Source organism: Pholis gunnellus (genome assembly GCF_910591455.1).
Source record: "Pholis gunnellus genome assembly, chromosome: 16".
NCBI lineage: Eukaryota > Metazoa > Chordata > Actinopteri > Perciformes > Pholidae > Pholis > Pholis gunnellus.
Window position 1 is genome coordinate 21,070,658 of NC_136543.1, and position 24,367 is coordinate 21,095,024.

At 42.1% G+C, this 24,367-nt stretch overlaps 1 protein-coding gene across 1 annotated transcript; it reads left to right on the forward strand.

Annotated features, from left to right (window-relative positions):
• Positions 1-397: 397 nt before the first annotated feature.
• Positions 398-15,927, forward strand: LOC306708272 (zinc fingers and homeoboxes protein 2-like; the record flags this gene model as incomplete). The annotated part of the gene is given in 4 exon segments (XM_079176070.1): positions 398-445; positions 447-3,384; positions 6,617-6,741; positions 15,742-15,927. Coding segments are annotated over 3 exon segments (3,108 nt in total). The 3' UTR covers positions 6,739-6,741; positions 15,742-15,927.
• Between the last annotated feature and the right edge of the window lie 8,440 nt (positions 15,928-24,367).

A 24,367-nucleotide genomic window follows, 5' to 3' on the forward strand; every position in this document is an offset into this window, starting at 1 on the left:
TAATTTTCTCTCTCTCTCTCTCTCTCTCTCTTTGTGTCTCTGTGCAGCTCGAGAGTCGCTGCCGTCTGTGATGCCCTCCCATGACGCCCAGGTCGGTAGCTGACACTGCCAGTGAGCGGGAGACGCCACTGCACAACCGGTCCTGGGCCGGCACCGTCAGCCGGTTATTCGCCCTCCCTCTCGCAGGCTGGAGACTCCGACTCCGCCCACCTACCAGTATCCACAACCATCAGCTCCGATCCCACCTTCAGTGAGTCCCTTTCAGAAACCGACACGCTGACGTCCCTCAGCCAGCACCAGCAGAAGCAGCAGCCAAAAAACCGCAGTATCTTCAACGCAATCAGCAACACCAGCACCACCATTATCACCACCACCACCACCACCAGCAGCAACCATCATGTCCAGCCGTAGAAAGTCCTCCACCCCCTGCATGGTCCGGGTCGTCAGGGGACCTGCCTGAAGAGCAGGACGACCCTGAGGAGGTAATGGACATGGAAATACCAGTGGACAACGACGCGACAGAAAAAGAACAATCAGAATCATCTGAATCTGCAGGAAAGAGTCAAGATCCCCAGCAGGATAATTCAGAGAATCCAGACCAGCAGACGTTTCAAAAACCAGTGGAGAACCAGAATCCTGAGCCATCAGAACAAGAGGAGCAGTCGGGGGAGAAAGATCAACCTCCTGTCATTGAAGATGAGGAAGCCACAGAGGAGAAGGACAAGGAAGACGTTGACTCTGACCCGGCGTCCCGGAAAAAGCAGCCCAGAGGATACGAGTGCAAATACTGCCCGTTTTCAACGCAGAACCTGAATGAATTCAAAGACCACGTGGACTCCAGCCACCCCAACGTCATTCTCAATCCGATGTACCTCTGCGCCGTCTGCAACTTCAACACCAAGAAGTTCGACTCGCTCACAGAGCACAACGAGAGCCAGCACCCGGGCGAGACAAACTTCAAGTTCAAGAGGATAAAAAAGAACAATCAGACTATCTTAGAGCAGACAATCGAAGGCAAGGACAATTCAGTTGAATGTGAAGTGACGAATGAACGGGACGAAGGCAACGGCAGCTCTCTGTTTCCAGCCTGCATATCAGCCACAGTGAAAACCCCGAACAACATCCAGACGCTCTATCAAGGGAGCGAATTAAAAAGCCAGCGGGACGGCCTGTTCCAGAAGAATCAAATCACAGCGGTGAACATCAACGGAACGGTCATCATCCCTGAACCCACCATCCTCCAAGGGCTCTCCCACGTCACCCCGATGCTCCAGCGCCCACCCAACTTCAACTCTGTACCAAAAATAGCTGTTCCCTTGAACACCACCAAATATAACCCTTCTTTAGACGACAACTTGACGTTGATCACCTCCTTTAACAAGTTTCCTTACCCGACGCACGCCGAGCTGTCGTGGCTGACGGCTGCCTCCAAGCACCCGGAGGACCAGATCAAAGTCTGGTTCACCACCCAGCGGCTTAAGCAAGGCATCACCTGGTCCCCGGAGGAGGTGGAGGAAGCCAGGAAGAAGATGTTCAACGGCTCCATCCCCCCTGCACATCACACGTTCACCGTCCTGCCTACAACCACCTTCGCTCAGCCGTCTGCCAAATCCTCCCAGCAGACCTTTGTCCACACTACCGTCGGGCACGCGAGTCATGTGCGGACAAACGCGTCCAATGGGTTGAGTTTGGTCGCCGCCACAAACTCTCCCGCTGGAGTTGCAATTAGCTCCGGCCCTTCCCTTAAACGATCCCTGCCGACGTACCTGACGTCGGTGTTCGGCCCGGAGTCCAAACGGCCCATCATGGCAGTCGCTCCCCATTCCGGCGACGCTAAAGACAGGGGCCTCATGGCTCCTCCGCCCCCTCCTCCCCCAAAAGACCGCCTCCCAATGGCTCCGCCTCCTGTTCCCGTGGAGATGAAGAGACCTGTAGCACTTCCTCTGGTCACCACAGAGATGAGGAGGCTATCCGCTGCTGTGCCTTTAATGCCGCCGCCGTCGTCGTCGTCCTCGACGTCTTTGTTGTCCAAAGGGAGGATTCTCTCGACGTTAGGAAACCCCAAAACAAAACCGGTGGTGTCGCTGCCCTCCTTAGTCTTTCCAGAGTCTTTAACAAGACCACTGATAGTACCCCCGCCTATCTTTGCTCCGCCATTTAAAAACTCATTACTTTTTCCTCTTAACTCGCCCATCACTTCCAAAGAGAAGCACCCGAATACCCACGCTTTGCCAGCTGCTGATCTCAAGCTGCCAAACTCCCCACCACCTGTTGCCCCACAAATAAGGAGGCCAACCATTATCCAGTCCATTCGCGCTCCGGCCAAAGCCTCGACACAGATTTCAGGGTTCCCTTTGGATAGCAGGAAACTAAAAGAGCAGCAAGGGGTGGAGGTGAAAGCCTATTACCCCAGAGGAGATAAGGTACTCACTCCTCTGGCAGAGGCCAACGGGACATCTCGCACGGATGGCAAATGGTTCCACGATCAAACCGCACTTGCTCACAACAATGGGGTCCAACATTTTGACGGGTTGCTAGCGGCGCTGAAACCGGACTTTCATCAAAAGTCCTCGGTGCTGACCCAGTTCCCTTTGCTGGAGAGGATGAAAGGAAAGACGGCAGAACAGCTGAAGATCTTGGAGGAGAACTTCCTGAGGAACAGCTTTCCCACACTCAGCGATGTGGACAATCTGGCGGGCACCACCCGGCTGTCTCGCCAGGAAATCCACAGCTGGTTTGTGGAGCGCCGCGCGCTACGCGACAACCTGGAACAAGCCCTCCTCAACTCCATGGGCACTAAGAGGGTGGGCACCGGTGGCATTGCGGCCATCGCCAAGAAACGACTACATCAGCAGCAACAGCAACACCAAACTCTACAGCTGAATGGAATTCACAAGCCAAGCACTGGTGTGGGCCATCTCAAGAGCCCTCTTCCACCATCTTCCACCCTGCCTATAATCGCCCCCTCCGTCCCCAACCCGAATTCCTGCTCAGTGCCTCCAGACAGCCGATCCCTGGCGCTCCTCATGGACGATTTTGCTCAAACGCGGTGGCCTTCCCCTGAGGAGTTCAGCCAACTGGAGGGTCGGACGGGACGCGCCGAACTCGCCCGCTGGTTCAACGACGACCGGCTGCAGAGCGGCGGCCTGGAGCTGGCGGAACTTTTTCACAACAACGGAGTGAACGGAGGACAGGGGCCGCTTGTGTGCTCTCCCAAAAATGCTGCCCCCGGCATCCTCCAGCGCTGTCAGGAAGGAGCCCTGACAAACAACAACGGCAGTAAGGTGTTGGAGGTCGAGTTGGGCTGGCTGATGGAGCAGCGCGCCAACAGCCTCAGCAGTCAACAGCGGGATGAACTTCAAGACCGGCTGTCTGGCAGGTACCGTATAAAAAAAATACTGAAAGTTGTGCACATACATGTATTTTCTTTTACTGTTCAAAGGGCGAATAATCATCTTCCACTATAAGTCTTACTTTATCCATTAAGAAGACCGAAGTACAACTTTGACCCCCAATATTGCATCCACATATGTACACAGATTTTAGCTTTTAGATTTAATATTATTTAATTCAATAATATAGAATAAATATATAAAATCCAAGTAGTGCTTTGCAGATTTAAAGATGAATATTTTAAAATGAAATAAACAATGAATACAATAAAATTTTAAATTTGAATTCAATTGCTTCAAAATTAACTGAGGTGGTCAAACCCACATTCTTTATTTTCATGGTCCTGGTAGTCTGCCAGATTACCGCTGTATGTCTTCTTCTTTTCAGCGTTTTATAATCTGAACAGAATACAGCCTCCTCCGTCCTTTGGTTTTCTACGCTCTATTACACCTTCTGTGGAGAACAGCGAGACCAAAACAAATTTCCGCCTCCTTGTGTTGTTGTTGTTGTTTTTCTAGTTGCCACATTAACAGTGTTTTCAGGACATTAACCCACAAATAGACGAGACTCTATTCAGTCTTCCAGGAGCTTGGGAGATCTTTGGCTAAATAACGCAGCCATTACGTTGGAAACCAATATCTCCACAATAATTTGGGCAAGAGTTTTATTCTCCCCACGAGTCAGTTTTGGGTTTTGGAAAGCACCACAGTATGAACCTGCACTGACAGCACATTGAGATCCTTCTGGTTCCTGTTGGTTTTATAAACTCTGTGCTCAACACTGTGATGTGCGATGCACAGACAAATAAGAATTGATGAGGCAACACGAGTCATTGTTGCTGCTTATTGACAGTAAATGCAGTGAAAATATACTGAAAGCTGAAAAAGAAAAAGCTCTGATTGGGAGGGTTCACCTCTCACATTAGTTAAAAGTAGAGCTGCAGTAACTATTTTGATAATCAATTCATCTTTAAAGTATATTAATGCTAAAATGGAAGAAAATGCTGTTTTCAGCCTCTCAAATCGAGAGATTTTCATATATTTATCCTGCATATCACATTAAAGTGAATGACTTTGTGTTTTGGACCAAACGATTAATCGATTCATCTATAAAATAATCTGCAGATTCATTGATAATGAGAATTATTTGCTGCCTAGTTAATAGAAATCTTCTTATTTCACAAAGTAAAACTTTAATTATTTGTTGCGGAAATTGAAACCCGAGACGTTTGTCCCAGTTTTCGTCACTATTTCTGACTCAGTCCCAGACATGAAGTCCTCCTTCAGAATTTAATTATTTTTGATTATTATAATTAAAATAATTATGTCCCACTTCTGACCCGCTTGTGTTTAATCTGATTGCGGACCTCAGTCGTCTAAATATCGAATAATTGATTGACAGTTCCCTTTGATTCTTAAAAAAAAAAAAAGTTTCAGAAATTATTTGGCCGATTTTTTTTGTCCTTTCTTTTTATCTTAAAAATAAATCAATGCCAGATATTTAATATCTTAACATCACTGTTTTGTCTCATGTTGGACAGAAAGATGATTCTTAACTGATCGATTGATAAATACAAAACGAAATGTTCCGTATTGATTTTATCTCCTGACGCAATATGTCTTTTAATTTAAAATTCCTCAATTTGTTTAACACGACGTTGGTGTTTAAATACGACTTTAAACAAATCTTAATATTTAATCTTTCAGAAATAATACCAGTTTTTGCATTTCAGTAAAACTCTTAACATGCATTAAAATGAAATGTTATAAGAGCTGTAAAAAAGAACATCGTCGACAAACATTAAAGTTATGTATATATATGTGTGTTTGTATATATCAGTGGCGGGCCGTGCATTTTATACCTGGGCCTTCACTGCTGAAATACCACCTTATAACTACATGATGGCACATGATCGTTTCTTGGGCTGTAACTATATAACGTTACGTATTTGTATTAAACCGTTCGGTACGAGGCTTACAAACCGAACAATACATTTGAATAATACTAGTGCATTTGGAAAATACAGAAGCTTAAATTGTAGGAAATATAATGTTTCCTGCGCTCAGTAGGAGACAGCGGTCTGTGTGACCTCTGTGTGACCTCTGAACCGGAACAGCAAGAACCACAACAAAAAACAGCTGATGCTCCGGGAGTGTTCCGGGAGGCTAGGCTAACTAGCTTAACGGAAAAACAACAGCAGCAACACGCGTTCTGCTACACACTCAAGGGCCATTCAGATATTAGATGTAAAAAAACGAACAAGTTGACTTACCAAATGATCACGTCCTCTTTTCTTTGTTGACAGAGTTTAATCCCAACTCACAAATCCGTTTCTCCTCCTTCAGCCATTGAGTGTTGAAAAACAAAGCTAGGTAAAAAAAAATTCAAAATGCACACCAAGCAAAATGCAAAAAAGATCATAATTTCATTCATATCTTTCAATATGAACTCTCACTACTCCGACTAAGCCTCTGCTGTTAAGTTTCGTTTCACGACAGTCACGTGCTCGCCCACTGACCAATCACAGCACAGAATCTCACTGCAGCGCTGCTGCTAATGCTGACGTAGCTGTAGGCCTGCAGGCCGCTCTGGCGCGTCTAAGAATCTCAAACTAAAGATCTGATTGGTTGAACACTATGCCAATCAACAACATCGTCCCCATTCACTTAACCTGCACATGGAGGCACTGGTGAGTCTGCAGGCCTGGGGCCTCTCTTCTACCTAGAGACACAGAGGTGAACTCTGATTGGATAAAAGCTCTACTTAAAACAAGCTGCACTGAAGCAGAGCAGCTGAGGAACACAGTAGCTGTGCAATGAGAAAATAAGATAATGGGAAAAATATTTTTATAAATTATGATACATGTAGTGTATTTAAGAAAAATTATTAAATTATAAAATAGCTCTAACTTTGTGATTCTGTTAAGGCCAGCAGAGAAGGCTTTGCAGGCCCTGACGGCCCACCACTGATATATATATATATATATATATATATATATATATATATATATATACGTCTGTAACCGTCCGTTTAACCCTCCGACCCTCCCCCCCCGACAGAATGAGGCAGCAGAACGGCGGACAGAACGGAGGACAGAACGGGGGACAGAACGGAGGACAGAACGGGGGACAGAACGGAGGACAGAACGGGGGACAGAACGGGGGACAGAACGGAGGACAGAACGGGGGACAGAACGGGGGACAGAACGGAGGACAGAACGGAGGACAGAACGGGGGACAGAACGGGGGAGTCGTGGGGGGGGTGTTCGGCAGCTGGCTGGAGGACAGACACTCGAGGAGAGGACGGGAGCTGCTGCTGGACCGGGAGAGGAAGATGACTGGATGAACGGTGAGTTGTTTCCACGCTTTTGTGTTTTATGAAAAAAGAAAAACCCTGAGCAATCCTCTGAAAAGGTGCATTCATGTGAGAAGGAGCGTATTCTGTACATGTTAACATGTCTTTTAATTAGACCTGCAGCAGGATTACATTCACTATCAAGACAAGCTCTAATTATTTCTTAGTTAAATGATTAATCACTTATTCTATCAAATGTCAAAGAATGACAAACGGCCTCCTTTTAAGTCATTAAGTGAAGCGTGAATTTCATTTTTTGTAATCTCTGAGCAATATTTCTGTGGAGGAAGAAGAGTTAACAACAAAGAGTGTGAAGAGCGGGCGACCTGTTGTTGTTGTTTACTCAGCGGAACACTTCTTATCCTTGAGCTCAAACATGTTGAACGTGTTTTATAACTTCATCCTGAAATGTTTTGCAAAGATGAGATTCCTTAAAAAGTGTCTCAGGTCTCAGGAGAGGAAGGATGGAGACTTCTGTTTGATAGATTATCGGAGGTTGTGTCCACATGCGGTCCAAAAAACCCCACTGAGACCTGAACAGGATGTGAGCCAGACCGCCTCAGGTCGTGGTCTGACTGATCTGGTCCTCAATGAGAGCCAAGACGTGATCTCTGTACAGACTTCACAGTTAACGGCATCGATAAGAACACGAACAAAGATGGCGTAAACCCTCCAAAACACATTCTGACTCCCACCGCTCAGCGTTCTTTCTGCCGTGGAACGAGAAGTCAGTGTTGATTTGTTTGTTACGTAGCTTTGGTGTAGTGTAGTTTCAGTATTTCTGTAGTTATTTTAACCAAAATGACGATGTTTTCTTAAACATAACTGAGTCGTTTTGTTCCCTAAACCCGAGTGGTTTCCTGTGAAGACAGACGTTTACTTAGAAAAGACTGTATTCATGTAACGAGTGGAAAATGACACGTTTTGGGGATTTATTTGTAGGAAAATGCACAAATAAATGAGCACATTTTCTGAAGACATCATACAAAAACAAAATTGTCATGATTTAAAAAAATTCTGAATGACCAAGAGTAATGTTTGTAGATGTAGATTAATGCATTTCTACATAAAAGATATTATGAATGATGCATTTCTAAACATAATAAGTATTAATTAACCGGCACTTTACATCAAGAATGAGTAAAAGCACTGTTCAAGCTATTTTAATGGAACTTTTAATCCATAAGAGAAAAGTGTATTTACTGTACATTTTGAAACACAACGTACTTTTCCAGCAACTTTATAAAATAATACTTTATAATATATATATAAAATACAATAAGATATTGATGATTGATGATCATTTCTCCACTCAGTCCGTCCAAATCTGTCTTTAATTTCTTTTTATTTCACCATAAAAAGTACGATCGTCTGCAGGTTTCTTTCTTTTTTTGTGATTTAACGGAGCGAGAGTCCCCAGCGTCCCCCCCCCCCCCCCCCCCCCCCCCTCGCCCCCCCCCCCTCCACACAGTATGATAGTGTTGAAGCCAACACCTCGATCCCAGGCAACAAACAAAACCCTCTCCATCCACTCACCAGTCTGTGTGTGTAGCTGTGTGAGTTTTGGCTTCAAGCCGCTCAGCAACAAACACCAAAACTTCAGGAAAATTTAGGGAAGGAAAATAAATAAAAAAGCGTTATTGGAGGCCTGAAATAGCAGCAGGACCCCCCGGTGTTGTAAAGTTTGATGGATAAAAGGCTCCGCCTGGGGCAGAGCGGGACGACAGAGCTTCTCCTGTCACTTTTTAATGTTTCCACGCGGCTTCGGCTTCTTTCTAGATAGAAGCCGTTCGAATGATTTCCTGGAGACCAAACAGCCGTAAACAAGGCGGAGACTCGGCTTCTGACATCGGCCGCTCTTGAGGGACTGTCTTCAAAAATCAACGCTTGACAGCTGGAATCAATAATCAATATGCAGCTTTTTCAAAACAGCAATGACTTTAGATTTTGTTGATATTTCCTGACAGTAATGTTTGTTTGTTTTTGGCAGTTTCCTGTTGAAATCTTTCAGTTTAGTTCAATAAAAAAGAAAAAAACATAAACTCTGAAAATATGTTTCTAAACTAGTATCTAGCAAGTCACACGTCGGCTGAATGAATCTGGATTTGGTAGATGTTCTCCAGCACTTAGAGCAGGATTTGGTAGATGTTCTCCAGCGCTGAGAGCAGGATTTGGTAGATGTTCTCCAGCGCTGAGAGCAGGATTTGGTAGATGTTCTCCAGCACTGAGAGCAGGATTTGGTAGATGTTCTCCAGCATTGAGAGCAGGATTTGGTAGATGTTCTCCAGCACTGAGAGCAGGATTTGGTAGATGTTCTCCAGCGCTGAGAGCAGGATTTGGTAGATGTTCTCCAGCACTGAGAGCAGGATTTGGTAGATGTTCTCCAGCATTGAGAGCAGGATTTGGTAGATGTTCTCCAGCACTGAGAGCAGGATTTGGTAGATGTTCTCCAGCACTGAGAGCAGGATTTGGTAGATGTTCTCCAGCACTGAGAGCAGGATTTGGTAGATGTTCTCCAGCACTGAGAGCAGGATTTGGTAGATGTTCTCCAGCACTAAGAGCAAGATTTGGTAGATGTTCTCCAGCATTGAGAGCAGGATTTGGTAGATGTTCTCCAGCATTGAGAGCAGGATTTGGTAGATGTTCTCCAGCATTGAGAGCAGGATTTGGTAGATGTTCTCCAGCATTGAGAGCAGGATTTGGTAGATGTTCTCCAGCACTGAGAGCAGGATTTGGTAGATGTTCTCCAGCATTGAGAGCAGGATTTGGTAGATGTTCTCCAGCATTGAGAGCAGGATTTGGTGGATGTTCTCCAGCACTGAGAGCAGGATTTGGTAGATGTTCTCCAGCACTGAGAGCAGGATTTGGTAGATGTTCTCCAGCACTGAGAGCAGGATTTGGTAGATGTTCTCCAGCACTGAGAGCAGGATTTGGTAGATGTTCTCCAGCATTGAGAGCAGGATTTGGTAGATGTTCTCCAGCATTGAGAGCAGGATTTGGTAGATGTTCTCCAGCACTTAGAGCAGGATTTGGTAGATGTTCTCCAGCATTGAGAGCAGGATTTGGTAGATGTTCTCCAGCACTGAGAGCAGGATTTGGTAGATGTTCTCCAGCACTGAGAGCAGGATTTGGTAGATGTTCTCCAGCACTGAGAGCAGGATTTGGTAGATGTTCTCCAGCATTGAGAGCAGGATTTGGTAGATGTTCTCCAGCACTTAGAGCAGGATTTGGTAGATGTTCTCCAGCACTTAGAGCAGGATTTGGTAGATGTTCTCCAGCATTGAGAGCAGGATTTGGTAGATGTTCTCCAGCACTTAGAGCAGGATTTGGTAGATGTTCTCCAGCATTGAGAGCAGGATTTGGTAGATGTTCTCCAGCATTGAGAGCAGGATTTGGTAGATGTTCTCCAGCATTGAGAGCAGGATTTGGTAGATGTTCTCCAGCACTTAGAGCAGGATTTGGTAGATGTTCTCCAGCATTGAGAGCAGGATTTGGTAGATGTTCTCCAGCATTGAGAGCAGGATTTGGTAGATGTTCTCCAGCACTTAGAGCAGGATTTGGTAGATGTTCTCCAGCATTGAGAGCAGGATTTGGTAGATGTTCTCCAGCACTGAGAGCAGGATTTGGTAGATGTTCTCCAGCATTGAGAGCAGGATTTGGTAGATGTTCTCCAGCATTGAGAGCAGGATTTGGTAGATGTTCTCCAGCATTGAGAGCAGGATTTGGTAGATGTTCTCCAGCGCTGAGAGCAGTGCTGAAAGATGTCTCCGTCCTCTCTGCATCGTCTTTAGTCGTCACAGAAGCTGTGATATCAACTTTTTGTCATTGATTGAAGAAAACATTTAAAGTTAAAGGGCGACTTCTGTATTATTTCCAGGACCTCATCGTCACTGTACGTCCACTAAAAGTGCTCACCTGAGTCATATTTTAGAATAATCTTTTATAATTATATCATTTTTAATGTGTTTCACTTGGAAACAGGGGAACACGGTTTCCAGAGACTTCTTTTTTCTTAATTCCAATATATTTAGAGATTCTTCTTTTATCCATCTGAGGCCTTCAGTCGTCCTGGCGCTCATCTCTGCTGGACCAGAACCTTCAGGTGGTGTTTGTTTTAAGCCCCTCCAGTGCCAGCCGGGCGGGGTTTGTCACACTGGATGCCAGCAAACGGGCTCACGTGATTTCAGTGATGCAGCTCTGACGTTGTTGCGGAGCCCCTCCCGTCCGGCACGCCGGAGAGAATAAATCAAACATCACGTATTCTTCTGAGCCGCTATTCAGCTCAGACCTGTGCTTCAGAGGTGAGAAAGAAAAACGTGAGATATTGAATCGGAGTTTGTTTAGTGATTAAATGAAAAGCAGAGATGTTGTTTGTATGTATGTTGTTGTTTATTTGTGTGGATGCATGTTTGTGTCGACCTCCAGAGAGCGCAGTAAAATGAGGAAAGACGTTTTACTGTTTTCATTTCAACTGAATGCTTTTTATACTTACATACACACATCGCTCTCTGTTATATTGAACTCTGGGTTTAAAGTGCTTTTTGAAATAGAACACATTATCAAACACCTATTTCATAAAAGTGTGTATGAAACAACATAACTGCATTAAAGCAGAATGTTGATGAAGGATCATCTCATATTCAGCTCTCATAACTGGAATTAAAGAGAAGTTATTCAACCATTAAGCAAAACATCATCAGAGTGAAACTTACGTCCTCCTGATATGATTCTGCGTTAATCATAACGTCGTGTTTTCGGGGGAAATGGAAGATAAAAGCACCGAACATTTCTGCTGAGAATATTAAGTTAACGGCACTGAAATCAATAACCGAGAGATGGCTGCAAAAACAATGTGTCTATGAATTACAAAGTAGAGAGACGTGATAGAGCAAATAAATCATAAAATATATGTGTGTGTGAAGACCACCAAGAGATGCAAAACTACCACAAAGAGACACAAACAACAAATAGAGACAGAAAGACCAGGAAGAGATACAAAATGTCTCCAAATAGAGACAGAAAAAGACCAAGAAGAGACACTAAACTACCACAAAGAGACAATAAATGACCGTAAAGAGACAGAAAAAGACCAAGAAGAAATGCAATAACAGCTGATAGAGACAGAAAGACCAGGAAGTGACGCAAAGCATCTCCAAAAAGATGACAAATGACGAAAAGATACAAAAAGACTACAAAGATTCCCAAAACAACCCAAAAGAGATTTAAAACGACCTGCGAGCAGCAAATGTGTGGCTTCTGTTTACGGAGGAGTCGGAGTCCTTTGTCTCACCGGAACAGAACACAAAGTAACTTTCTCTCTTTTCCTCAACATTGAGGACGTCTTCACCGCCTTGTTTGAATAAACTTTATGAGATTTGTCAGTGGACAAAGATCAGTTAGTCAGAATAGTAACGCGTGTAGTGTTAATCACACCTTCATGTATTTTATTTTTGTATTGTGGTCGACACGTTGTGGGTCACATTCGGGGTCAGAGGTCACAGCAGCAAGAGGAGACTCATGAAGAGTGAGGACATCACCCAGATTACATTTAGGAGCCGAAACAAATTCCTGCTGCGCAGATTGATCCAATGTCTCCAGCTCGTGTGTGTGTGTGTGTGTGTGTGTGTGTGTGTGTGTGTGTGTGTGTGTGTGTGTGTGTGTGCCATCCATTGTCCTGTCTCACTAATCACAGCAGCTCGGGGCTTCATTTAATCAGCAGAGCCCATAATAACCGATCAACAGTCGTAGCTTATAGATGAAGGCTTAATTGCCGAAATGCTGCAGTGCCTCTCCCTCCCTGTCATTGTTATAATATATATATATATATATATATTTATATATATATATATATATATATATATATATATATAAAAAAAACACTGAACGTTACCTGTTTCCAGGTAACCGGGTTCGTTTCATTACCTTCACGCACACGAGCAGCAGGAAACACACCGGATGAAGGTTGACAAACATAATTCATTTGGAGGCAGAATTGACTTTCAGTGAATCATCGTCCTGATGTTACATCACCTGTAGTGTCAGTTCAGTGCATTCAAATGGAAGAAAGATAAATACATGAAAGTAAAAAGCCTCTACATTTAAATTAAGTACTTTTTAATTAAATGAAACATTTCATCAGCCGTTCTGAATCATCTGACAAACTCAGACACAAAAAGACAATGAAAAGATGCAAAAGGTCTAAAAAAAGACACATTATGACCACAAATATTAAACCACCACAAAGAGACACAAAAGCACTTAAAATAGATTCAAAACGACTACAAGCTAAAGCAGAACAACCACAAAGACACAAAAAGACCACCAAGAGATGCAAAACTACCAAAAACAGACACAAAAACTCCAAATAGAGACAAAAAGACCAGGAAGTGACACAAAACGTCTACAAAAAGAGGCCAAATGACAAAAAGAACAACACAAAAGAGAAGCAAAACAATCACAAAGAGATTCAAAACGAGCTGCGAGTTTACGCAGGAGGAGGTATTCAAACCGTATTCATCCGTTGTGTTGTCTAATGTCTGGGTTTCGTTTTTGTTTACTTGATCAAGTGAATTTCTTTTGGATTATAAAGTTGAACTTTAAGGTTGTGAAATATTTGGGGTAAAAGTTATCTGAGTTCATGGAGTCAGTCAGCGACACATCGGACCAGCTTTTTACATAAAATTCAACTTCGTAGTTTCTTCTTTAGGCTCTTGAAAAATGTGTAAATCTCTAAAAGATAAATGTTGCACTTCGTGTTTGTCAACCTTCATCCGGTGTGTTTCCTGCTGCTCGTGTGCATGAAGGTAATGAAACGAACCCGCTGTCGGCCATATTGGACCGTCAGCTGTTGTGTAGCAGCGTCTGACTGAACAGCTGATTGAACAGCTGTTCACAGCTCCTCCAGCTGATCTTTTCTCTTTTCTCTTAAACGCGGAGCTGAGTTGAGTTTCAGTATAATAACAGCGAGTTAACGGAAACGTGTTTTAAGAACCAGACACACACACAAAAAATGAAATCAAAGAACTAATGTTTTTGGCAAAAGATAGAAGAAGAGATGACTTTGACAGAAGATTAGCAGAAACAGATGGTTGAAGATATAATGATGTATTAAACCGTTACAGTGTACAGTTAAACACAAGTTCATAGCACCTCCTTGTCCCGGTGGAGTGTAACACACTGGTGTGTAGGATGTACATTTACACTGAATTTATTTGAGACTGGGACTCTTATTTGATCACAAACCTTTATGTGACAAGTTGAGGTATATTTTCTCTTTACACTTTGAAATGAAATCCTACATCCAGACAGAGAAAACACTTTATTTTAAACCTGCAGCAACAGATTTATTTGGTCACTTACAGGAAGCATCGTGACCTTCATTCAGTTGATATGTTGAACCTGAATCCAGCCGTTACAGAGTGACACGATGATTCATTAGGAGTCCTTGTGTTTGTGTCACATGATGAATTTAACTCCAATATTCTCTCTTTTAGCTGTTTTTGGTCTCCACCAACTCCCGAGGCAAATATCAGTCTGTTTAGGTACGAAATGTTCCGCTATGTTCACCAGCGGAAGAAAAGTTACTCCTCAATTTTTGTTCGTTTTCCTACGAAAGTTAAGCAACGCGTGTCAATTTCAGCTCGTTAAATGCAAGTCTTTTCAAAATAAACTTCTGTCTTCACAGGAAACAACTTAGTTAGGTTAAGATCGTGAAATACTTCGTTAGGTTTAGGAAAAGATCGTGAAATACTTCGTTAGGTTTAGGAAAAGATTGTGAAATACTTAGTTAGGTTGAAGAAAAGATCGTGAAATACTTCGTTATGTTTAGGAAAAGATCGTGAAATACTTAGTTGGGTTGAAGAAAAGATTGTGAAATACTTCGTTTTGTTTAGGAAAAGATCGTGAAATACTTAGTTGGGTTTAGGAAAAGATCGTGAAATACTTCGTTAAGTTGAAGAAAAGATTGTGAAATACTTCGTTATGTTTAGGAATAGATCGTGAAATACTTAGTTGGGTTTAGGAAAAGATCGTGAAATACTTCGTTATGTTTAGGAAAAGATCGTGAAATACTTAGTTAGGTTGAAGAAAAGATCGTGAAATACTTCGTTATGTTTAGGAAAAGATCGTGAAATACTTAGTTGGGTTTAGGAAAAGATCGTGAAATACTTCGTTAAGTTGAAGAAAAGATTGTGAAATACTTCGTTATGTTTAGGAAAAGATCGTGAAATACTTCGTTAGGTTTAGGAAAAGATCGTGAAATACTTCGTTAGGTTTAGGAAAAGATCGTGAAATACTTAGTTAGGTTTAGGAAAAGATCGTGAAATACTTCGTTAGGTTTAGGAAAAGATCGTGAAATACTTCGTTAGGTTTAGGAAAAGATCGTGAGAGATAAATTATATCTCATTTCACACGGGTCTCTTGGTGGAAAGACCGTTTGTTTTACTTTGTTTAAAAAAAAATACGCAATAAATCCCTTTAACATTTTCTTACTGTTGACGTTGAATTAAAATGTAAAGTTTTCAGAAAACAGAGAAGCTTCTCACCTAATTCTGAATATATAAATGCAATTAAAGCGACTAAAGCTCGCGGCCACTATTTGAGAACAACAGAGGGGATGTGTGTTACCGTCCATTATCCTGTTTCTGCAATCACAGCCTCGTTTAATCACTCCCACTCAAAACACAACTTTAACACAGTTTCTCTCTCACATGGATTAGGAGAGAGAGCGCCGGCCGGTCGGGTTCCGCCGTCGATTATTATTTCACAATGTGTCCCAGTTCCCAGCAGCACCAGGCGACCGGGAACACCGTCTCCTGGCACACAGTTGCGTTTTAATCCCCCCCCCCACCACCTCTCTCTCTCTCGTTTGTTTGTTTAGTTTTTTTGTTTCCTCTTATTTTCTAGGTGGGAATGATCTGTGTTCTCGTGAAACTTGACGTTTCTCTTGTGCAGAGAGACGTTGACAGCTTCTTTCCTCTCTTCTGTTCATCTCAGGTGCGAGTAGGATTTGCCGCCATCGCCGCCGCCGCTGCTGGAAAAGAGGAAAAAGAAAAACGAGGTGGACGGAGGATGGAGCAACATTTTTTTTTTTTTTTTTTAATTATCAGATATTGTAATTTTTGTTCTTTTAATTTTTTTTTATTTTTATCTCTTGATTGTCGCATTCCAGCTCACACACAACATCGTCCTCAGCGTTCTCCACCCGTCGTGACCCCCCCCCCCCCTCCACGTTCACACAACAAAAGCACGAGTTCTTAAAAGAAAGACGGCGGGGGGCTTTTATTTTATTTTGGCGAGTCGTATGCACGCTGCCAAATTGAAAATCAGAGGAGTGCAAGGAGAAATTCAGGGTCACGATCTGTGAAGATAATTGAAGCTGCCGTCTCTTACACCGAGTCTCGAATTGGTGCTTTCCTTTCATTGCTCACCGTGATGTGAGTTTGACACTAGTTTTACAAAACAGGAGCTTAATCTTCACCGAGTATAAGCAGAGACGAGGCTCACAAAACATCAGTTATTCTACTTGTAGCTGCAACAACAAGTAGAATTAGTTTCTTCCCCAAATTTCCTTTCAGAGGCAGATTAGCTGTACTTCTACTCAATCAATAGTGCGGTTTAAGTACAAGAACCAGCCTGGAAGTCAATTTAGGTCAAATACAAGAAGTAAATAAAATGGTTCTGGCCCTTTAAGTTGCCTTGCTCCCAGTTTCATATTACATACTAGTACACTGAGTACTACTATTGACTGTGTACTACACAGATTTATCATTACACAAAAAAAAAGATCAAAGATCAAAATCCATCCAGCAGAACAAGAGATATTGTATTTTGATTCCACACCTACATAACCCACAATGCAGCGTGACCACAGACAGTTTGAGTAGGGGATTCACGTGTGTTATGCTAGTAGCTAGTCACTGTGACGTTAACTTTAAAAAGTTAATTTCTGAGCCATTATAAAAAACATAATAAGCCAAATTATAACAGTTTCTGTCAACAGACAGACAAAGTCATTTATTGATTCTCTTTTATTTTTCTTCCATTGTTGCATTGTGGGACGATCGTGTCCTTGAACGCCACACAAAACTGAGCCGTTTTCATTTTGTTAATCATTTCTTCAAATGCGAATAAGTTAAAATTCAGAAGAATTAGTAAAAGAGAGAGAACGGAGAACAGTTCTTTAACATTTATTACGTTCACGTGATTAGTTGGTTATTGATTAATTGCTCGTTAAATTATCTTTAAGTTTGAACCTTCCCTTTAAGAACAAACACGTTTCATGATCCGCACTTTACTGTAAGTTCCTTAAAGAAAAAGAAAACTGAGCTTCTCCTTTAAGTCGCTGTGAAGGGGGGGGGGGGGGGGGTTAGCGGGTCTTGAACTCTGGACTGGACGGATGTTTTTCGCGGCTGAGGTGATGTTGTGCGTGACCTGCGTTGCCGTGAAGAGGAGGGTGAGCCGGAGCACTGAATGTGTGCAGCAGCAGCAGTCAGACTGTAACACACCGACGACGACGGGACGGATTTAAAACAAACAAACAAATGCCGAGTGCCAAAGCTGGGATCTGCTGCATTCTCACTACACTTTTAAAAAAAAAAGAAAAAAAAAAGGGTTCTTCTTCTCCTTCTTGTAAATAGGGTATATATGTTTGTTTGTTTTGTTTTTTCTGTATTGCTACAGATTTGTAAAACTTTTGCGGACAAAATTTTTGTTACATTTTGTAAAATGGGAGCAATTCGTCCCCCGAAACCCTCCTCCCTCCTCTCTCTCCCGTTCTCTCTCTCTCTCTCTCTCTCTCGGTTTCTCTCGCCTCTTATTGTTTTTATTTTTTTGTTTTATTTGTTGATGGACTTTTAAAAAAAACGCTGCCAGCTGTGGAGCGTGTGCAACGTTTTTTATTATTATTATTCTTTATGTCTCCGTCTCTCTCTTTTTTTTTTTTTTTACTGAACCAGAGTGGAACCACTACAAAAAAAAATGGACCAGTTGGCAATACTTCAGTCACTTCTTCATCTCACCGGCACTGGACTTCCGCCCGCCACTTCCCCGCTGAGAGGAGGAGGAGGAGGCGGAGGGAGGAAGAGGAGGGAGGAAGAGGAGGGGGGACTTTGCTTCACATCAAATCAGATTTAAAAAAAAAAGAAAAAGCATTCAACAAAAAAAAGCTCCTTTGGACCTTTTTTATTTTCTCTGTGCTGAAGTGAAGTGCTATTATTATATTATTATATTATTATTAATATTATTATTGTAGCCACTCTGTCTGGAACCCTTTTTTGAAGAAAAAGAAAAGAAAAAAAAAACACAGAAAAAAAAAAAAAAAACTTAAACCAATCTGCACTTCTTGTTCCGACGAACATGCTTGTACGACCAAGTGACTGTCGTGGATCTTTGTTTAAAAAACGGACGAGGAACAAACAACAACAACAAAACGTTAAGAAACTGTCAAAATGGTGGCAAAGCGCAGAAGGATTCAACTGTAACGATCACAACACAACACTCGACACACTCGACAGTGAAAACCCTACAATCCAGAATCATGCTGCCTGAATCAAACTCATCTCTCTCTCTCTCTATATCTCTATATCTCTCTCTATCTTCTGTTTTCCCTCCTTCGTTGATTTGTTTCTCTCTCTCTCTCTCTCTTTCTCGTCCTGCACACCATCAGACACGCCTGTAATAAAACAAAACAAAAAAAAGATAAATAGCCTTTTATTCAATACATAACTACATGTTGGCTTGGTAGGCTTAGTTGAAACTAGTTCCATTCCGACAGAAAAGAATAATAGTAAAAAACAAAACAAAATATGAGCTTCTTTATGTATTGCTTCTGCCGCCGTAGTGTCCTGGTCAGATTTAAAGATGATAAGACTACATATATCTGAAATACTGTATTTACAAATGCACACCAGGGCTGGCCTCAACAAACAAACAACAACAACAACAACAGGGGGGTTTTCAACTCCGTCCATGGGGGGGGGGGGGGGTGTACTGCTGGTTTGTATCAAAATGCTTGTTTCTTCGCTTAAAGTCTTCATAGTTTTTAAAACTCGGTGGCGTTCAGCATCACCGAAGCTGTCAGCTCTGCGCCGCTGCACATCCTTCTGCAAAGAAAACGCTTGAAAAGAAAGCAGCGCTGTAAAGATGGTTGACGCTCAGCCTTAGGAAGCTTCCAAGAGACTTTTATTTTTGCAAGTGTATAGTTTTAATTGGAATATTTTTCTGATGAATGATTGAATGTATTTGCTTCTAGGAGTTAAGTAAATGTTGTGGGTTTACTGTCTGAATGTTTGAAGAGCAAAGAGTCGAGCACACTAGTCTTTCTAAAGAAATTAAACAAAACTGTTCAATCAATAACATCCACAAACTGTGACGCGTAATCTGACAAAATGGTCGCTTGGTGTCAAAGTAGAATTTATCTCTTTAGATTTTACGTACGTATTTCAGTTACAATTTAAAAGATGCACCAGTTTTGTTTTTTGTTCGCATTTAAAACACAGCAAATGGTTTGTTGCCAGTGGATTTTTGCTCGTAGCAGCAAAATATATTTTGCGTCAAGAATTTCATGAAAATCGGGCCGGTAGTTTTATTGTAATCCTGCTGACAAACAAAATCATAATCTACTTGGCGGAGGTAAAAGTCTTATTGTCCCGTTAGCCATTGAGCTAACTATCTTTAGAACTGACCATTAGCAAGCAAGCAAGCTCAGGGAGCCCAATGCTCCACCAAGCTTCATGAAAATTGAGCCGATAGTTTTTCTGTAATCCTACGGACAAATAAATAAACAAACAAACCGAAAACATAACTGTCTTGTTAGCAACCGAGCTAACTAGCTTTAGAACTAACTGTTAGCAAGCAAGCAAGCTCAAGGAGTAGCGCATACAGCTAGCTTGTTCCCTGTTAGCTCGCATGTGTTAGCAGTTAGCATACAGCTAAGGTGTTCACTGTTAGCTCGCATGTGTTAGCAGTTAGCATACAGCTAGTTTGTTCACTGTTAGCTCGCATGTGTTAGCAGTTAGCATACAGCTAGCTTGTTCACTGTTAACTCACATGTGTTAGCAGTGAGATTCGAGCACCAGATGTTTTTTATGAGGACTACGGCTTTAAGCAGAAAAACGTCCGGTCACAGTTTTTTGGACGAACTTTTTTTGAACGCGAACCTTCCAGATTTTTTCACACTGCAACAGGTTTTGTTGCTACAGGCTCCATCTCGGGGCTGAAGACAGATCGACTAGTGTGCACGAGTCCTTCCTTTGTTTCATTTAAGGTCGCTCTGTTTGCTCACTTTGAAGTTTATCTGTTGCGTGCACCTGGTTTTCCCGCCAAAAAAGACTTTTTGGCAATCATCACATTTTAGGGATGACGACATTTGAGATTTATTTAAACGTCTTGCGAAAGCAATCAATTTAATTAGTCCTCTGTAATCTTCATTTAATGTGGATTTTAAACTTTATTTATAACCTAAAGACTTTTCTGTTATTTCTTTTCTTTTTATAAAATAAAAATATACAAAACGGAGGCGATGCAGACTTCCTAAGATTTGTACTTACTGTAATACACCCTGAACTTCTTCACAACTGTAACTAACAACAAACCTCTGCACGGTGTGGACTGAATGCTTCTCGTCTGATCCATCCTCAGTTGTTGAATAAACTTCGGGGGTCTTTATCCGTCCTCAGTCTGCAGCTGTCTCCACGTTTCTAAACCACACTTTGACACAGAAACAGAACAAAACTGAATAAAATACCCAAAAGTCAAAAGTTTTTTTATTTTAACAATTTCAAAGTCACTTTAGAAGCTTGAAGAAACGTTTTAAGCTTAAGAGTCATCGAGACATGATTTCTACAAAGGACTTTCTGTGAAAAGGTTTATTCAACCCAAAACGTTCTGCGATGCAAATCCACATGCTGTAGGTACTGACAGGGTTCATGCATTCTTTAAAACAGTGTGGATGACTGATGTACAATAATGGACAAACATGCCAAAAAAAACTAAAGTATTTTAGTATCTCAACCTCTTCGAAAGGTCTCTCTCTGTTGGAGATATTCAAGCAGAGAAACGTCTATTTCTGCAGAAATAAAAATCCTGTTCGAGTCCATAAAGAGCTATTATTAGATCAAACTGGACTCCCGTGTGCGAGCAGGAGGAACAGTTTTCTGATTTCTTTCAGGGGGGAAACCAGGTGCACTAAATGTGTTTTTAAGGGGAGTTGAGGCCAGCCCTGCTTCATAACTGAGGTTCTGCTTCTTCTACTACTGCTACTATCAAACAACCAGCCCTGGGCACAAAAACAGGCTCGAACGCTGTTTTCAAATCCTTCCTTCAGAACTCGAGGTGCATTTGATTTTTTTAACTTCAAATACCAGCATTTTTGAGAGTCTTGAGTCAGGATCCAAAGTGGAGCACCGGCTTGTTTTCGTTTAGTTCCTGATGTGACAAAAGACACTCGTGTTAATCAGCTTGTGACCCGAAATGACGCTTCACCTCCTTAGTTCGGGCACCAGGTTCTGAGCGTCTTTGTAGATTTTTTTTTTTACTTCTAATGACAAAAATAGCCATCGATATTTGTTGTTTTTTTTACTTCGATTTGAAAAGTATTCAAGCTCTTGTTTCTGTTGCCCAGGTCAGCAAAACAACCTGTTGATGTCTGCTGTATTTCAATAAAACACAGCCTTTTTTCAAAGGGTACTCTTCACTCTGTGTGTGTTTCTGTGTGTCGTCTAAGTCCCAGACAGACCAATCACAGCGTAGCATCGACATACTCGCATAGAAATAGAATAAGAGTAGAACCAGGCGGCAACCTTCGGTTCTGCCGAGTGAAGCCAATGCAGAAGTATCTTAAAACTTCTCTACTGACCAGCAGGGGGCGACTCCTCTGGTTGTATAGAAGTCTATGAGAAAATGACTCTATTGACTCCATTGTAAATTAACATTGTAAACATGAGTTTATGGTCTCAATTGCTAGTTCGTTCATTGATTGCAAAAAAGCTAACATGGCGACGGTTGTATTCCAAGATGGCGACGGCGAAATCGGCGAACTCGAGGCTTCAGAACGGCAGTCCGCAAACCAATGGGTGACAACACGATGACTACGCCCACTTCTTATATACAGTCTATGGCCTAAACCCAATTTACCCTTCCTTAAGTCCCGCCCCTCAGACGCAGACAGACCAATCACAGCGTAGCATCGACACCCTCACGGACAAATTAGAACAGGAGTAGAACGGACACTGAATTGTTTTCCGTGGTCATTTGACTAGTTCAAATGGTGATTGTTGTTATGGTGAAAGCGCGTCAGTGGGGCTGTAAAATGTCGGATACAGATGGCTGGTAAGTTAGCGAGCTAGCTTGTTCTTCTCCGGAGCGGCGGGGAGTGGGAAAGAGGGAACATTGGACCCAGCGCTGTCGCCGAACCGACAGCCCGCTGTTTGGCACATTTTCTGAAACCGATGTAGCATTAAAGCATGGTGGAATTAGCAAGCTAGCTAATTAACAAGCTGTTAGCACGTCTATGCTATGCTAGCTACTGAAGGTATACTGCATGTATATAGTATATGCATGCTGCTTTTGCTTTTTAATGATTGTAACTGAATAAAGAGGAACAGTGTTCCTTTAGACTCGATGTCTTTTACTCTGTGATCTGTAGCGTTAGCTTCTATCTTTATCTTTTTAACCCGTTTTCACTGCTGAATCAGTTTAACATCCTGAATGTATCCTTCAAACGCATTCGGTCGACCTTTCTGTCTGCTTCTCTCTGAAATCGCTTTTTCATTTCTTCAAACATTTGATATTTATTCAGAGAGTGCAGTTAGTGACAGTGTGGGCTCCATGGTAACGAAGCTCTGACCATGGCCTCTGGGCGGGGCTTAGCCAAGGGTCAATTACCCACTTTATTATAATTTCTATATTTCTGTTTACCACGTTTTAGATCAGCATTAAGTGCACACTACACCTTTAGAGTCTCGTCTCTTAACATCAGTGGTATTTTCTTGTGTGTTCCTGTCAGACCTCCTCTGTTTTGGAGTTTTCAGAGCTGGAAATAAAAAACTTGCCGTCACCTTCGTTCTCTGATATTAAATGAGTGAGGCGTCCGTCTTTGGGGAATTTGCCCTCAGCGTTATTAAAACAAATGTTTGAAACCAACTTACTTTCCAATTTAATTGCCATTTAATCAACTAGTCGGCATAATCGGCAATTCCGACAATCAGAAAATTGTTTCAGTATCTGCAGGCGGCTGCAGAGCACGAACAACACACGATGAGTGTTCATTGAGTGAAGGTGGATAAGAAGCTTTAACGGGGAAGCTAATGTTCAGAGTCGATGTCTGTCGGGTTGTGTAGCTGCTTTTTATCTGTGATACAACCAGCGTCAGAAATATGAAGAGCTCGCTGCCCCAGAACGAAATTTGGTGGAAACTTAAAAATATGGCATTTACTGGTGGGGTTTTCCAATATAAATATATATTTACCAGGATATTTAAGTTCCTGCAGTCAATAATAAGCTAATAGTTAAACACTTGCATATTATTTAGTCTAATAAACACAGGCAGACGAACCGTTTTAAACAGTTAGCAGTTCTGTTTTTTAATTTTTTGTTCACCGTGGAGACGAGAGAAAAACTGTTCAGAATTCAATGTAACATGGAGCGAGTTACAGATGTAGAAAAGGTGCTTTTGAGGGTGAAGTATTCATTTAAACTGTTAGATGTTCAGAAGTTACTGTCACTGTTGCATATATACAGAAAAGAAAACTGGTTTGGACCAAAGTAAATAAACTGTTGGTTTTCATTCATTTCTGTAAAGACGTCTTTGACCTTCATCCATAACATCACTTCAGCTGATCTCATAAACATCACTTCAGCCACACAAAGAGGGCGATGATGGAGATGAGAGGCGGAAAAAAAACACTTTTTCAAGTTAAAAATAAAAAGCTGTGGCCTTGAAAGTGTTGACGCCTGATGCAAACGGTAGAAGATGAGCCTGTTTAGCATTTCCATCCCGACGATTGTGGATGTTCTCCACGTCGCTCTGTAGCCTAATATCTGGTCGGTGCTCTCTGAGGATATCATGGTGCTGCTGTTAATTTCAGATAAGCTCTACCTTTGGATTCACAATGAGAATGAAGGGGGCCGTAAAAAAAAATCTAAAAATGAATAAGAATAAAGGTGAGGAATCACATTTCGGGCTGATAGCAGCGCAGAGCGGATTGAAAGCTGTCGTGCCCTCCGAGCGCTCGCTGTGTTAAAGTGTGTAGTTCTTCTGCTGATGTGCGTCTCAATATTCATGCTGCGTATTGAGCATTTGGGGTTTGAGCTCGTGTCTCTGCAGATAAATCGACCTGCGAAAGATGAACATTTCTTTACAGAAAACACTTTTTTTGTGTGTGTGTGTGTGTGTGTATGATGCTGCGTTTGTGCCCCGTGGGAAATCAGGTAAATATGAGTTCTCTACTTGAAACACTGTTTTTGTCGGGTTCCCAGTGGTAAATACAGCTTGAAAATTCAAGCCTTGATAAAATTTGTATTGCCTCACGTAGGGAAGGTTATATTTATTATATATGATATGTATTATATACAAGTTATGATGAGAAAACTAGAAGGGGAGAGTAGACCTCCACCAGGGCGG